Genomic DNA, 17,796 nt, shown 5'->3' with positions numbered 1-17,796 from the left:
TGAAGCAAAAGCTGACAGAATTAGAGGAAGAAATAAAATAACCCCATAATCATAGATATTTTAAACCCCTTTTCTCAGCAGCTGATAGAAAGGTTAGTCGGGAAAATCAAGAAAAATCATAGAAAATGTGAAGAACTCTGTTATGTGAATAATGTATCCAATAACTGCAATATCTATATCCTGTTCAACCCAGTAGTTCTCAGCAAGGGAAACTTTTCCTTCCCGGGAACACTTGGCAACATCTGGACACATTTCCACTGTCACATCTTGGGGAATGCTACTGGCATCTGGCAGGTAGAAGCCAGGGATGCTGTTAAACATCCCATGATACACAGGGTAGCACCCAAAGAGTTATCTGACTTTAAATAGTAATAGTTCCAAGGTTGAGAGACTCGTTTTCAGGTACATTTACTAGGATAGACCATGTGTTAGGATACAAAACATGTCACATTAATTTTAAAAGACTGAAATGACACAGGCTATCTTCCCGTTAACCACAGAGAATTGAGTTTTGAATCAATAAAATGAAGGTGTCCAGGAAAATTCTAAATAATTGCAAGTTAAACAGCACATTTCTAAGTAATGTATGGATCAAAGGGAAAAAAGCACAAGAGAAATTAGAAAATATTCTCAACTAATGACAAAGAAAAATCAGAATTTGTGGGATCTAGCTAAAGCAGTAAAGGGAAATGTACAGGTTTAAATGTGCATCTTAGTAAACAAAAGAGCAGGGACTATCTTTTCAGCTTGTTTTAAATGCTATATCCCTAGTACTTAAAATAATTTCCAGCATTTATTACCCAATAAATATTTATTGGGTAATATTTATATTTATTACCCAATAAATATTCACTAAATGAATGAATATATAACTGAACAAGTGGAAAGATATCTAAATGCCAATAGTGGCATCTGGAAAACAGAATTATAAATGATTTTCATTTTAAACATGCCTGTGTATGATTTGCAAAAAATAAATAAATAATAATAATAATCCATAGGTATTGCATTTTTTTTTTTAATTAGTAAAACTTTTTAAACCTAAATGGTCCTTGTCTGGGAGAAAATAAACAGATTTGCGGCTAACTGAAATCATACATCATTTAGAGAGGGAGGATCAGGTTCTAAGAAAGCTTTTATTTGAAGGGGGCAAAAACAAAGAAACATGGTTTCCTGCTGGATGCCAATCTTTTCTCTACTTAATTATTTTAGGGAGCGGAGAAAGGTACAAGCCTGATTAGAGAAATTAAGAAGCTTACTGTAACTTTCCCAATTCCCAGTGTAACCTGCTTCCAGAATTTACAGTGTCAGAAAGCACTGCTCAGGTAGATCATCCCCGTGGGGAATATGAAAAAATGGCTCTAAACCACTTCCATCAGGATTCTTCTTCCCTCTGACTCAGACTGACATACTCAAAAGCAATGGGTGATCAAGCAATTTTTTTTTTTTCCCTTTCTATCTTCCCAGAAAGCTGCCAGATAATGAAACCATTTTCTTCCCACACACAAGGATCTCATTGTGGTCTAAGTGAAAATACAGCTTGTCTCCAAGGAAACATATATGTCACTAAGGCTCCAATACTCTCAGCAAGCACAGGCTACATCTTCTTCTCCTTTCTTCTCCCCTAGTTCTGGGCATGGAGTTCCCCCAAAAACTAGTTGAAAAGGTATCTAGGAAAATTAAGTGACCCTACCTGCTCTTCGTTTTAACAAATCACAAATCAATTCATAAAACAAATTAATATATAAGGTATACATATAAATTAGGAGCTTTCCAAGGGCTCTAAGTAATTAACATCATATTCAAATGTGCTTCGAGTCCCCAGATGCCTCTCCTTGGCCTGTTGGAAAAGGCCAGGGGGCTATTCGACGCCCATCGGCCAGGAACTGAAGATGTGCTACCTTAGAGCAGTGCCAAAGCAGTGGGCTTAGGAAAAGTGGTAACAAAAGCCCACCTGAGGGACTCAGAAGCACCAGTGAGTGATGTCACCTGGCTGCACCACCCACCCCAACTCCTCCTCTTACAGAGGAGCTCAGAAGCTCTACTGAATCAGTGTTAACCTCTGCAAATAAGCAAGAAGGAGCCGTACAATTGGTACTTAATAAAGCAGTTCTTTAGACACCCTTTTGGCTCCAGCGACAGATATAAATGTGCCTTAAAGCCCCCGAGAAGCACTAAAAACCACCAGTTTGCAAAGCAAAACCCCAGCTTAAATGGAAAGGGGGGAAATTAACACCAACAAAATTAAGCTCCAAATGGCCCAGCAAATCTTATAAACCAAGCAAAGGACAACCAAAGGAGCACTGAGACTAGGCTGGAAAATCCCCATGCTGCAATTCTGAAGTGCCTAGATCAAGGTTATCTGGGAAAGTCTGCACTGAATTACCCCCCTTAAAACAGTTTCTCCAAGTCTATTGAAGAGGGAAACTATTTGTCTCCATAAATCTCGCAGTTGACATTTTGCACTGCAATCACAAGCAACATTCACAAAGGGTAAGACCAAGAAAAAAAACAATCACTGTTTTCTAAAAGCATGAAAGCCCACACAAAGAGTTTTTTGCACAATTGGCTGAGGTGGCTACAATGGCAAGGCTCCCTCCCTGCTCCCCCAGGGGCTCATTTGCCGCTTAGGATCTAGTGCAGTTGAATCCCACTGTGAGATTTCACAAATGTGACTCAAGCACCATCTAAAGGCTGCTTGCCTTGGGCAGAGGACCTGACTCAAAGGCTGCCCCCTATTTCTCAGCCAGTGAAGGAAAACTTAAATGTTAGGTCTTCTTTTACACTAAGTCCTCGACATTTTACAACGATGACGACTACGACACGATGACCACGACACACACACACACACACAAAAAAGCCTGCAGGCTTTGTATTTTCTTAGAAAGTAGAGGGCTTTTCTAACAATTAAAGCTTTCTAAAAATGGAATGCACTGCTGGGAAGATTGAGTTCCCCTTCTCTGGACAGAGTCCAAGCAGATGCTGGTGACCAACTGGCTAGGATGTCACAGAAGGGACTCGGGCACTGGTAGGGAAGGATTAGATGACTCCTAGGATCCCATCCAGTTAAAGGATCTATGAAATGAAGGTGACCACCTAAGGAACTCCACAGAAAACTCCTCCCACAAATCGAATCCCTTTTTAAAAAACACAGGTTTTTCAGAGTGTGCCATCCTCCATAAAGATACACTCACACAAAAACAAAACAAAACAAAACAAAACGATACACTCACACATTCACATTCACTTCCACCAAGTATAATGGTTGTATAATTAGAATCCCATTATCCCAAACAAATTTGATCTCACCCCAAATTTTTTTTTAATTTGTTTTTTAATCTTTATTTACCTTTGAGAGAGAGAGACTCACAGTGCGAGCAGGGGAGGAACAGTGGGAGAGAGGGAGGCACAGAATCCAAAGCAGGCTCCAGGCTCTGAGCTGTCATCACAGAGCCCGTCAAAGGGCTTGAAGCCACAAACCGTGAGATCATGACCTGAGCCAAAGTCAGACGCCCAACCGACTGAGCCACCCAGGCACCCATCACCCAAAAGTTCTGAAGGGTATCTTTGGGCATAGGCATCACATCTATGGTAACCCTTTAGGAAATAACAGGCTAAGTGATAGTTACTGCCATACAAATGTCTGAGAGTGCGGTATTTGCATTTGTTGGGCTCAAATAACTGTTCACAGACAAAAAGAAAAAAAAGAAACTACAAATGTGACTAAGCCTATTATCTGAGCCTTCCTGAAAACTCTCACTTAGTTTTCCACAAGATAGATTTAGTAACCGTGTGAATTTCAAAGATAACCAAAAGGACCAGACCAGCCACACTGTCTGCTGCAGGCCTCTCGGCTAAATGAAGACATGCGATGCCCCACTGTTCTGGTTCATGTAGCATAAGTTCGCAGAGTATCTGGTACTTCTCCTTCACAGCATTTTATAATCTTAATTGCAAAACTAATTATTTATTTTGTTATTAATGCCTGTCTTCCATGTTGAAAGTTCCAGAAAGGCAAGGCTCTCATTATATCCTCAGTATCTGTGACTTTACATAGCAGATGTGAGGTGGGTTGGGGGGGGGGGTGGGGTGGGGAGGGTAATAAAAGAGTATTCAGCTACAAAGTCACTGTATTATCCAAAGTGAAGCCATCTAAGGAAGGCTCTCTCAAAGGATAGTAGATATAGACAAGAATGTGGAGAAAGGAGAATGGTCATATACTGGATGTGTAAAATGGTACAACCATTTTGGGGATTTAACATTTTCTGATTAGCATACCGTATGATTAATACATAGATATATACATACATATACGTGTGTGTGTGTGTGTGTGTGTGTGTGTGTGTGTGTGTGGAGGGAGAGAGGGGGAGGGGGGGAGGGAGAGAGAGAGAGGGGGAGGGGGGGAGGGAGAGGGAGAGAGAGAGAGAGAGAGAGAGAGAGAGAGAGAGAGAGATTTACGTCCACTAGATTATATGTACTGTAAGGTTCACAGCAGCATTGTTCAGAGTTGCCCCAAATTGGAAACAACCAAATATCCACCAAGAGTGAAATGAATTAGTAAAGTGTGTGGTGTGTGGTATATTCATACAATGGAATGAATACTATATGGTGATGAAAATGAATGAACTAAAGAATCCTGCAACAACACAAAAGAATCTTACCAGGGATACAACAATGCAAAACCAAAAAACAGTACACAAAAGAATACATATTGTATGATTTCATTCATATCAAGATAAAAAAAAAAAAAAAAAAAGCCAAATGGAATGATACATTTTAGGGATGCAAAAGTAAGTTGCAAGTTCTACCAAACACTCAAAGCACCGATAGACTGCTATAGGTTAGTAGGACAGTAACATGCAGGAGGCAAGAGAAAAGGCAGAAAATCCCAATAGGAAGTTACTGCAATTTAACTGAGACCGCCTGCCAAGAGCTGAGGGGGCCTGAGCCAGGGTGTGATAGTGGGGGCTGAGAGAAGTAGAGGATTAAAAAGAGCAGTGCCTGGGTGGCTCAGCTGGTTGTACGTCTGACTTTGGCTCAGGTCATGATCTCACAGTTCGTGGGTTTGAGCCCTGAGTCGGGATCTGTGCTGACAGCTCAGAGCCTGGAGCCTGCTTCAGATTCTGTGTCTCCCTCTCTCTCTACCCATCCCCTGCTCATGCTCTGTCTTTCTCTCTCTCTCTCAAAAATAAATAAACATTTTGGGGCTCCTGGCTGGTCAGTCAGATGAGCATCTGATTTCGACTCAGGTCATGATCTCATGGTTCGTGAGTTCGAGCACCGCACCGGGCTCTCCGCTGTCAGCATAGAGCCCTGCTTCAGGTCCTCTGTCCCCCTGCCTCTCTGCACCCCGCCCCCCGATGTCTCTCAAAAATAAACGTTAAAAAATAAATAAATAAATAAATACATTTACTTACATAAATAAGATAAAATCAAAATTAAATAATAATAATACAACGCTCTGTGCTGACAGTACGGAGCATGCTTGGGATTCTCTCTCTCCCCCTCTCTCTGCCCCTCCCCTGCTCACCCACTCTCTCTCTCTCTCTCTCTCAGAATAAACTTTAAAAAAAAAAGAAAGAAAAAAGAGATACAACAGACAGAACCTGATGACAGAACAGATACGAGAGGTAAGGTGACGATGGTACCAAGGAATCCTCCCTTATTAAAAAGAGGGAAGAAGGAAAGAAACAGACTATACATCTGCAGATTATAATATTTACAATATAGCTCTAATTTTGATGTTTAAAAGACATGAAGGTATTCTAAAAATACATTACCAAGAAGAATAAAAAACCGCAATGGATTAAAACACGTAAAATGCTAAAATTCATGAGTTCATCAGAAAACAGTAACACAAAAGAAGGAAAAGGGAATGAAGTATGCCACAGGTTCTAGCCATGTTGGGAAAGTGGTAAAAAATTAAGGCAAAGATGTATATCATGGAGTCCAGAGTAACCTCTAAGAGAAGTTAAAACTAACAATACAAAAGATGCAGAAGGGGGGGTGGGGTGGGGAAGAAGAATTCATTGATATAAAAGAACAGAAGGAAGAAAAAGGAATATAAAATAGGAGGGTTAAATAAGAACAAAGAATAGGATGGTAGAAACCTACTGCCATTTTCCCGTACCTGTTAACACCCCAGGATGCTTCCAGAATGTGGGAAATTCTACAAGACAAACCTGATTTCTTCAACAACTAAATTGCAAGGAAAGAAGGAAGGAAGGGGAACAGTGGGTGGTAATTTATAGATTGAGACACATACTGGCTAAATGCAGTGTGTGGACATTTGGATCCTGATGTGAATTAACCAACTGCTTTAAAAAAAAAAAAAAGACAGAGACATAAACTGAGAAACTTAAACACTAAGTTAATAATGATTTAAAGGAATTCTTTTTAGGTGTGATAACGGTATTGTACTTTTGTTTAAAATGTTTTTTCTTACCTTCTAGGGATCTGTAACAAAGTAGTAAAGGAACTACAAAGGAAGTGATATGTTATCTGAGATTTGCTTTAAAATGACCAGTTTGGCAAGGGTCGGGGGGGAGTAGGGGAGGCATGAAACAAGAAATGATCAAGACAGGCCGACGTGTTAACAATCATAGTAATACTCATATGGGATTTACTCTACTATTCTACTTCCGTATTCATTTGGATTGTACTGGAATATAAAATATAAAGGGACAGAAGGAGAAAGGGAGGGAGGAAAGATCTCTAGATAGAAAAGTATGTGTAGAAAACGTTTTGGCAGGATGTATCTCAAAATGTTCAAGTGGTTCTCTCTGGGCAAATGTGATCACAATTTTTAGAAAATGTTACAAATTTATCATCTCTGGGTAGGGAGATCACTGGTAACTTTTAGTCTCTTTTCTCTTTTTGCTTAGCTATGCTTTCTAGTTGTTTCTACAATGAACAGATCAGAATGTTGATTCAAAAATTATTTAAAAGGACAGAAGAAAGACTGCCAAAAAAAACCAAAGAACCTCCCACTTAAATCCACATTTTTTAACCATTTCTGGGTCCTAGCCCCTTAGCAAAAACTAATGAGAGCGACTCTCTCTCTCCCCCCAGAAAAATGCAGAATCCTACAGAATTTTTCATATGATGTGAAGAAACTCTGAGATTCCTAACGAACTCGGAGGCCTTCTACGTTGTTAGCAGTTATAGTAAATAATAACAGCTGACATTTATGGCATATTTGCTACATGCCAAGCATGGCCCTATGTGCTTTCCAACTGTTAACTCATTTCACCCTCCCACGCAACCCTATGACATAGGTGCTCTCATCGTCCCCAATTTACAGATGAGGAGAGTGAAGATAGAGAGGCTGAATAATACGCCCAGGGTCCCATAACTGAGGAATGGCAGAACCAGCATACAAACTCAGCAGCCCGGCTCTAGAGCTGGGCTTTTCACTTCCCAATTATGAGACCATTCATAGAGTTAAGTCAAATATACCAAGCAAATGTGACATCCTGAGTCGCACTCCGGAGACCATGACTTCAAATTCAACTAACAGTAAGTGCCCACCATGTGCCAGACTCCTCCAGACAGATGAACCCACCCAGCCCTTGCAACAGTGCTGTGAGGGACCCGCCCCAAAGACACCCAGCTAACTGCAGCAGGATCAGAAGCCGAGTCCGACTTCCAACTTCAAGTTCACCATCCCATAGCTGATTCCTTTCAAGTTGGAGGGATGGTCTGTTCTAAGCCTCACATGACCTCCGCACGAGCAAAATCTTTTCAAGGTAACTGGTGGAAGTCTAGTTTAACCCTTAATTGGCACCCTTAATTTGTGCACCCTTAGTTTGTTCAATATGTGCACCCTTAATCTGCCCATGATCCAAAGACATCCAAGTTTTGAGATTTTCCCTCATCAGTCTACTTTAGCCACAGCTGAGACATCTTGGATGGAGACACGCTTCCACAAGTTTGCTCATATACATAAATAGAACTGTCTGCATATCCTGAAGACAAGTGCCAGGTGCTTACACTCACAGACAATGCACTCACACACACCACGGCCTGTACAAATACGCACAAGCGAATTACATGAAAGCCCTCATAATGCTCACAGTTTCACAGTTTAAGCATCGAGTTTCATTGGTGAGCGTTCCCTGAAAAATCTCATGGACCCAGGTGAGTTCTGGTTTATTATTCTCTGCAGGTTCATTCATGTTGCCATTTTTTAATTTTCCATTTTGTTTTTCCTGTTTCTTCTCTTCCTGCAGGATGTCCGCAATAGTGTTTAGCAAATAATTTAGAAACTCGTGAGCATCCTGCTGCATGTAGTTATCAAAGAGATCTGGAAAAGAGAAGGTCATCGTTTCAGTCTCTGGTTCTTGAAAAGCAAACACGATGCTCCATTTTACACACCACGCTTCAGTTCTATATTGAAATGTCCAGTGGACAGGTATCACATATATTCATCTCTATTTTCCAACTTTAATGGGTACATTTTAAAAGAATCTTGTTCATTTTTCTCACCACCCACCAAGAACTAAATTTCCCATGTCTCCTAAAAGTCATCATGTATATAAAAAGCTACCAAAATTTTTATTTGTTCTACAAAAAAAAAACCCAAGAAATTATTTGATAAGCTCCCTGATAAAATATCAATATTTAATATGATGTGACCACCAATGATCAATTATTCATTTTGGTTTTTATCTAGAGCGAAAGGGGTCTCTTCCCAAAGATCATATTAAGCCCTGGACCAGACTGGAAGCAGCTTAAACGAAACACATATGGGAGATGAGGGATATATGTTTCTATCTGATAGTGTTCTGAAACCAAATACGAGTGATTCCAGAAGCCTACTGCTGTTCCCTGCCGTAGGGACAATCAAGAGACGAATGCAGCTGTGAAACTTCGTTATTAATCACGTTCGCGACAAGACTCGGGGGCGCTCTGCCTCCTGCTCACATTATTTTTATTCTGGCACGTATAAACTACAACAACGTTAAGAGACAGCAATCAAATTAAATGAGACTTTATAAAACAAACATCTGATTAACTGTGCAAGTCTGTTGGAGTAAGGCTGAAATCTAGGATAAACACAAGTTGCCATACCAACTATTTCTAGTCATAGAAATTACCAATGCAAATCTTCTGGAATAACCTAGTCCCCACCACCACTCCCCGCCCCCCAAAAAAAACCAAAAAAAAAAAAAAAAAACCCAAAAAACAAAACAAAACAAAAAAAATCAGAAGACAAAAAAAATCAGGTGACAGCCGGGCATTTTTATAGTATACAGATATCAACTTAATATCCTTCAATTGTCTCAGGCATAAAAATCAGAGGTATTATTTTTAAAAGAGCAGAGTCTCCAATTAGAGAATATACATTTATTTTAATCACTTACGACAACTTTATAAGAGTACCATTTTATTCAATTACTGCATCAACTTATTTATTCCAATCAGTGTGCCGGCCTAGAAGGCTGCCTTGGGCAAGTTTTCTCTTACATGGGTCCTATCCAGAAAAAAGCCCCTCCTGATGCACGGCAAATAAAAAGACCATTCCAAAACGAAATGATAAATCCGAATTTGTAAGCATATTTTTTATCCAGTCTTATTTTACGTATACGTGGTGGAAAAGGAGAATTATATCTGCCTTTATGAGTAGTTGGCCAGACCATTTTCCCATGAAAAAAAGCAAGAGGGGAGGTACATTTTGAGGATACACAGAACTATGAATACTCCTTTTTTCGGACCTTCAAACACATTACTCACCATTCTCTTTTCTCAGCCTCGAAATGAACTTCTTTGGTGGGATCACGCCAACCTTCTTCTTCTGCGTGGCAATGCTGTGGAAAAGGTCTGCCAGGCACGTCAGTAAGTTTTCCTTCTTTTTTTGCTGGGCCTTGTATGCCAACACATTCTCCCGGAACGGCCGACAGAAGTATAATGCCTGAAGCACGGAGTTACAGTAGCACGTGTTTCCGAACTGACAAAGGACAACAGGGATGGTTCAAGTTCATGGTCTGGAGACGCGCCACCTCCGGTGGGAAGAGGGAGAAGCCCACCCTCCAGGAGCCAGCCCAGATTTCCCAGTATCGGAGGCCTGCTCGCCATGTTAGAAAACCAGCAAACCACTCTAAACACACACCAGTGACTACCTGAGCAACAGGGAAACGAATACAGGTTTATATCAGCCTGGTGCCTCTCTAGCCCATGAAAGTCCCCAAAATAGATAAGAAGCTCTCAGCCTTAATTAAAAAAAAAAACAAAAAAAAATCTAAGGGGAGCTTCTGGTGCTTAAAAAGAAAAGAAGAAAACTTGACATAATATGGTGACGAAGGAAAGTAGCTGGCTAAATAAGAGAGGCCATGTTGTAGGGGGTGCCTGGGTGGCTCAGTCAGTAAGTAGAGCGACCAGCCTCAGCTCAGGTCATAATCTCATGGTTCATAGGTGCGAGCGCCTGCATCAGGTGCTGGGCTAACAGCTCAGATCCTGGAGCCTGCTCCGGATTCTGTGTCTCCCTCTCTTGCTACCCGTACCCCACTCACACTTGTATGCCTCTCTCTCTCTCCAAATAAATAAACACTGAAAAGTAACAATAATTAAATAAATAAGAGAGGCCACATTACGACATATCTAAACTCCTATGGTGGAAAATAAAAATCCAAATCAGAAAGAATCCAAGAAAAAGAACCAGTTGGTCAGCTGAAGCAGCCTCATCTACATGGGGACTTGTTTTAGTCTTACTCTCCCAAGATTCTGGCACCCCTGCGCATTGCTTCAGACCCCATGTCCTCACTTACTCCAGAGCAATGGGGCAAAGAGGTGCCTCCCTAGGTCATCCCACCAGCTTCTTCCCCTCCAACTCCTGAGTCACCCTCAGTCTTTCTTCTGCCATGATGGTAAGTGTCCCAACACAACGGCACTCAGTTCCTGGTCTCCTACAATCACATTAGGACTCACACCCTAATATTCTGTTCCTCTCAAAAACCACGGATACTCAGATTATGATTAAAGAAGGGAAAAGTCATCATCTCAGTGGTTTTCAACAGACTGTGACACCAACTCTGTGGAAGAACACAGCCCAGACTATCACTTTAGGAATCTTCACAGAGAGGAAAATAAAAAGGGAAAAATCTAAAGAAACCACAAGATTAATAACATAGATCTCAAAATCCTTTGTAAGATTAAAATAGAACATGAACATCTTCTCAAGATTGGTTGTTGGCTTGTGTGTCATTTTCCCAAGGGTGAGACAGATGCTCCGCCATACTTAATGTGACATTTCTACGTATGCTAAGAGAGAACATTTCCTATTTTTACATATTTTAATCTACTTTGACATAATTATGTAATAGGAGACAAACCTCTTTTTAAAGAGAAGCTGGAACTTTCATGAATTACCATTTGAAGTGAACATAAACGAAGCTATTAATAAATGTAATCTCACAATGCTTCCACAAACTAGGAAATGGACTTAATTCTTTTTTTCCTCGTTTGTATTTTCCCTAGCCAGGGCAGAATTTTCCACAACTTGAACAACTATCTTCATAGAGCTCAGCAGAGGCCTGTGCATAATGGCTAAAAAAACTGTATTAAAATTAGAAGTCCAGGGGCGCCTGGGTGGCTCAGTCGGTTGAGTGTCCAACTTCGGCTCAGGTCATGATCTCACGGCTCTTGGGTTTGGGCCCCGCGTCGGGCTCTGTGCTGCCAACTTAGTGTCTGGAGCCTACTTCAGATTCTGTGTCTTCCTCTCTCTCTGCCCCTCCCCTGTTCACACTGTCTCTCTCTGTCTCTCAAAAATAAATAAATGTTAAAAAAAAAAACATTTTAAATTGGAAGTCCGTATTTCGCCAACAGAATGCCCTATATTCTAGTACTTTAGCCTTCCTTCTTCCATCCTTTTCTCTTTGACTCAGTGTATCCGCCTTTGCCTAGACACCCTTTAGTAATACTTGGCCCCGATCCAGTGGATGACTCTGGGAAGGAAAAGGAATTAACGTTTACGGAGTGTCCACAATGTGCCTCAGCCTTGTGTCAGGGTCTTCAGTAGGAGCTTGCTCACTGATCCTTCATTATAACCCAAGAGAAAGATATTATTATGGTGTCCAATTTACAGATGGAGAAATGGAGGCTCAAAGAGGCCCAGTGACTTGCTCTAGATCACACAGCTAGTGAGCAGCACAGGCAGAATTCAGGGCTATATTACTTCAAAGCCAGTGTTCTTTCCATTATGCCACAAGGGGCATTTGTTCACTGAGAATACTTCTGGCTTCCCCAGTGGAAATTACTAGCTGTTACACCTGGGTACTGACAGATTCTGCTCAGAGCGGTTGTACCAGAAAACCAGGTGCTTATGAGGTGGAAAACCTTTACCCCAGAGGGGACGGATCAGGTGAGGAAGAAAGCTCACAAGGGTATTGGATAACATCGCCTAACGACTTAGTCATAACCAACTCATCAAGGAAGCAGAGCCTAAGTGTGGTCACATGCAAGGCAGCATTGCTGAGCACAGATAAGACAAGGCCCAGGAATTGGGAGATAAATTGGTCCCAGTCTTCCCCCCCCCACAATCCACCCCTGCTTTCAGTACCAGCATCAAGTTTGATTGTTAAACAGTTCCTGGTGATGAGCTGGTAACACTTTTAAAACTCTGTACTCATGCATACTGAAACAGAGACTGGCCAAAGACCAGCTCACCCACATGATACAAGCAGATTTGGCCATAAAGGCTAATAAAATTATTCCAAAAGTTACAAAGGAAATCTCATGAGCACCGGGGAAAAAAGTAAGAATGTGACCCAACAATGCAGTAATTAAACCCTTTTTTCTGGGACAACTGACACTTTGAAAAACTGAACTAAATTTCTCCTCCCCAACACCTGCCATCTCTAGGAACTAGGGCACATGAACAATTATTTAAAAATTGGTAATAAGATGGGGCGCCTGGGTGGCGCAGTCGGTTAAGCGTCCGACTTCAGCCAGGTCACGATCTCACGGTCCGTGAGTTCGAGCCCCGCGTCAGGCTCTGGGCTGATGGCTCAGAGCCTGGAGCCTGTTTCCGATTCTGTGTCTCCCTCTCTCTCTGTCCCTCCCCCGTTCATGCTCTGTCTCTCTCTGTCCCAAAAATAAATAAACGTTGAAAAAAAAAAAAAAATTGGTAATAAGAGAAACTGCCATGGAGTTGCTTCAAGTACTCTAAAACATTTGATAAAAATAAGACATCTTTATATACTTACATTGACCAATCCAAAATAGTGTTCATTGATTGGAAACTGCTCTGGACCAATGTCTTTTTCCAGAGCAGAGGCATTGGTGCCCTGAAAGAGAAAAATAACAAAGTTTCTATTGTACATAAAATGGACAATAGACTCTTAAGAGAGTCCACTATTGAGATCAGCATCTCTCTCACCCTCGTGGTGGTTAGTGCTGTTTGTGCTGGGAAAAAAAAGTGTCAGAAGTAAGTCGGTAAAGGAATTAATAATGTCAGCCTTATTCTTCTCTTCATCCAATGTAATCATCCCTTCAAACCCATTCTACCTGACTTCGATGATCTTCTATTAGTAAAGTTGGTTTGAGATAGGCAAATAAGCAAATTATCATTAAGAGCTTGTGAATAAAACATTGTAAGCCCAGCAGCTTTTATAATACTTGGTGGTGTAGAGAATCATATCACCACTCTCAAAGTCAACGTCTTCATTCTGATAACGATTTACTGCACGCCCACTATGTGCCAGGTACTATTCCAGGCAGTGACAATTTAACAGTGAACAAAACAGACAAGGAAGCCCACACTCACGGAGCTCACATTTTAGTGAAGACAGCCAGAAAGAAAAAGCAAATACAATGGACAGTATACAGGAAGGCGGTAAGCGCAGTGATGAACAACAAATCAGGAAATGAGGGTGTGGACCTCAGGGAGGAGAGAAATGAAGGTGGGGGGCGGGGGGGGGGGGAGTGTACATAGTTGAAGCTTTAAATGTGGCGCTCAGAGAAATGCCTTAACTGGGAAAGTGAAACGTCCAAGGAATACTGTGAATAATGGAACGATATACTTTAAAACCCTTCCCAAATGCATCAGATTGGTAAGCCATGTGAACCCAAGTTGAAAGCTCCAACGTGATGATGAGAAGTTACTGGGTACTCCTATTAAGAGCCAGGGACCGCGCTATTCATTCTCACAACAATCCTAGAGGTAAGTACTGTTACAACGCCTACTTAACGGATAGGAGCATGAAGTTTACAATGATTAAAAATCTGCCCAAGAACCACAGGCAGTAAGCGGCAGAGCTAGGACTTGAACCCAGGAGTCAGGCTTGGGAGCCCCTGAGCTTAACCAAATGCTATGCAGGGCAATCGAACGCACCGCTAAGGGCAAAGTGGCCACTAGCGACATGACACCCATTTCTCCCGGAAGGCCCAGACGGGCCCGCTGCAATTAGGAAAAGTGACGGAAGTCCAGTCTGACAAGGTAAGCTGTTTGGGGTGCGAGGATCAGGCTCCACATATACCTGTGGCTCTGTCATCATTCTATAGCCTTCTCTCGTTCTCAGGCCATCAGAGGACTCCATTCAGAGAATCTCAAAGATCTGGGAGACAGGAAGAGACACCGTTGTGCTTTCTAAAAAAAATGAATCTGCTGCTAATATCTATTCTTGATCCATATAATTGGCATCTCCTGTCATGGGAAGAAATGGCCAAAAGGTGGACTGAGAACCAGACAAAAATGGTCACTTGTCAGCAAGAAAATGGTAAATGTAAAATAACCCAATTTTGAGCAAACGGGACTGCAGCAGAAATGGCCAATTCTATTCCCTTATCATAACATCCTGTTTTCATGTGTTTTCTAGGTCCATTATACAGCCCACCAATCTAAATTCCCTTTCCTGTCAGCTGAGACTTTGAGCTCAGTGGTCATTTGTGCATATTTGATAGTTTCACTGTCTTCTCGTGCGCTGCGCGCGGTTTTCATCACCTTTCACAATAAGCGACGCCATATACAAGGCTGAGTCTTTTAAACAGCAGTTATAATATTACAGCAGGATTTTATGGTATAGACAAAAACCACTAAAATTTTTCAAAAAAGCCACATCCCAATCATAAATCAATATAAATAATGCATATTAAATACACCCACGGCCATATCTGAAGCAACATTAGAATATATGGCTTAGAGCCCGGGAGGAATTTCAGATATAAAAGTATAGCACATGGAGACAGAGCTCATTAAATCTCTCTTTATGAGGTAGCCATATATTCAAGTTAATCCATGATTTTCGCTATTTAGGAATTCTTGGATCGAGTCTGCTTTTTTCTATCTAACTTAATATTTTCCCACTGGAGGGAGAGAGTTGGGGAGGTGATTACCCAAACGGAGGGCAATGTTTAAGAGGAATAACCTGTGCTAAACACCTGCCCTCCTGAGGTCCACACCTCTCAGGTCTGTGCAAGGCCCTTCCCATCTCCTTTTCTTGGCTGACCTCCATTCACAGCCGACCTCACCCTCCCCTCGGCCTCCTGCTGTCATCCGGGGTCATCTCAATACCCCCATGGAGGAGCATTCCCACAGCCTGCTCTCTCGGTAACTGGATGTCCTCTTTACCAGCTGGCTTTTTATTCCACTCCACTCCAGCTCCTCTGGACCTGGTCACCACCCTACAGTCAATCCAGGCTCCCCTCTGCCTGCCAGCTTCCTTAAGCATCCCAGCACCATGGCTACATTCACCCCACCTAATCCTGTCATGCCTCTTCTTTCTTATTCAGCATAGAGCCCAGGGAGCATGACTTCAATTGCTCTTAAAAACCCTGTCCTCTGGTCACACCACCTGGCAAAAAACTAAGCCAGTAGGAGCCAAATGGTCCGCCATCTCTGAACATACACCCATAGAGACGTGCAATGCTAACGGAAGAAGTCCCACAACGATGCCGGCTGGACTCACTTGAATTCACCAAGCAGGCCCCGAACATGTCCCGCCTCCAATAATGTCTCTTCAGTGCACTCATTCTCTCCACAGTGACTGTTTCCAACTTTCCTGGAGCTCCTCAAATCTTCAACATCCCCTAGTTCCCCTCTGCCCCACTCACTGGCTTCCTACTCAATAGGGGAACATTTTTTTTAATTGGATTAAATTAAACCAGCAGAGAGGAACTCTCATTCCCAAACCTTCAAACCTACATGCCTCCCTCTGTTAATGACGGACACGTCTCTTGTCCAAGCCCGTCTCTCCTCCACTGTTAGATCCTTCCCGTCAGAATTTAACATGCCTACTACAGGGCCCTGTAGAGGGTGTTAACATGATGTGATTTCTGCCCAGTGCTGCAAATGTCAAAGTGAAGAATTTAGCATGCCTAACTGCCTCCCCCACTAAAAACGCACACGTGCACACTCTCCCACACATCTCCCCAGTGACCTCCCCCTCATCACTGTCCCATGAAAGCTCAACTTCTTTAAAGAACTCTATTCTGAAACATCTACAGATGAGTCAGATAACTTCTAAGATTTATTTTAAATAACCAGTGGTGAGGTGGGGAGAAGTGAGGACATGCTGTGTTGTTGAAGCTGAGTGCTGGGTACATGGGGCTCGTTATACTATTCTGTTTATACGTTAACATACATGTGTACTGGCAGAGTAATGATCCCCCAAAGATATCTATGTCCTAATCCCCAGAACTTGTGAATACATTACCTTACGTGGCTAAGGAAAATTCAGCTTGTAGATGGGATTAATTTGCTTATGAGTTGACCTTAAAATAGGAGGACTGGGGGCGCCTGGGTGGCTCAGTCGGTTAAGCGGCCAACTTCGGCTCAGGTCATGATCTCGCAGTCCGTGAGTTCGAGCCCCACGTCGGGCTCTGTGCTGACAGCTCAGAGCCTGGAGCCCGTTTCAGATTCTGTGTCTCCCTCTCTCTGACCCTCCCCCGTTCATGCTCTGTCTCTCTCTGTCTCAAAAATAAATAAACATTAAAAAAAAAAAAATAGGAGGACTGTCCCAGATTATCTTGGCGGGCCCAATGTTATCACAAGCATCTTTAAAAGTGGGAAACACGCAGACCGACAGATCAGAGTGATGCCATGTGTGAAGGACTCAACTGGCCCTTGCTAGTTCTGAAGATGAAGGAAGGGGACCAGGAGCCAAGGAGCACACGCAACCTCCAGAAGCTGGAAAAGGCAAGAAACAGTCTCTGCTGGAGCCTCCAGGAAGAACTCAAACTTATACATCCTATATGTTAGCTCCGGGAGGCCAATTTCAGGTCTTTGACCTCCGGAACTATAAGACAATAAATTTGTGTTGTTTAAGGCACTAAGTCAATCCTAATTTCTTATAGCAGCAATAGGAAGCTAATACAATTTTTGGAAGTTTTCCATAATACTCTTTAAGATTCTTCTGTTTCTTCACCTCCACATTTCTTCATCTGGATTCTATCGCCACTTCACCCCTGATGAGCTCGAAACATTGCCAACTACAGAGGGCGCTTTTAGCTACCCTGGACTTTCTACAAGCACTGAGGCCCTCTCCCCTCTTCTCCATGCCTCTCTGTAGGGTCCAGGCAATAACCACTCATGTGGCATCAATCAGCAGCTACCATTTCCAATTTCATCTTCATTCCAGAAAACTTCTGAGCTCATTCAGACTGGATGAATATTGACATTTCCACTGGTTTGTCTCATAGGCCCTCAAAATCAATCTACTCCAAATTAGAGCATTCCCTTCTCTTTCCCCCCAATTCCAACACTTTCCTGGTGTTTCCCCACAAATGACAATGCTGCCACCTTCTTGGCCGACGCTTGGTCTAGCCTGGGGGTCTTGCCCGACCCACCCACTACCATGTCTG

General features: G+C 42.3%; 1 protein-coding gene across 1 annotated transcript in view; it reads right to left on the bottom strand.

The window, feature by feature from the left end:
• USP46 (ubiquitin specific peptidase 46) overlaps positions 1 to 17,796 on the bottom strand; it is a 62,069-nt gene that overhangs the window by 24,231 nt on the left and 20,042 nt on the right. The window contains exons 2-4 of the mRNA XM_019470065.2: positions 13,203 to 13,283; positions 9,736 to 9,949; positions 8,076 to 8,305 (exon numbers count right to left, since the gene is read on the bottom strand). Of these exons, the coding sequence (XP_019325610.1) occupies positions 8,076 to 8,305; positions 9,736 to 9,949; positions 13,203 to 13,283 (525 nt within the window). The remainder of the gene's footprint in view (positions 1 to 8,075; positions 8,306 to 9,735; positions 9,950 to 13,202; positions 13,284 to 17,796) is intronic.

The sequence above is a fragment of the Panthera pardus genome, unplaced genomic scaffold, assembly GCF_024362965.1.
Source record: "Panthera pardus isolate Hobbes unplaced genomic scaffold, ASM2436296v1 HiC_scaffold_13, whole genome shotgun sequence".
NCBI lineage: Eukaryota > Metazoa > Chordata > Mammalia > Carnivora > Felidae > Panthera > Panthera pardus.
Note: the sequence above shows the minus strand (reverse complement) of the source record. Positions and strands in the feature narration are given on the sequence as shown.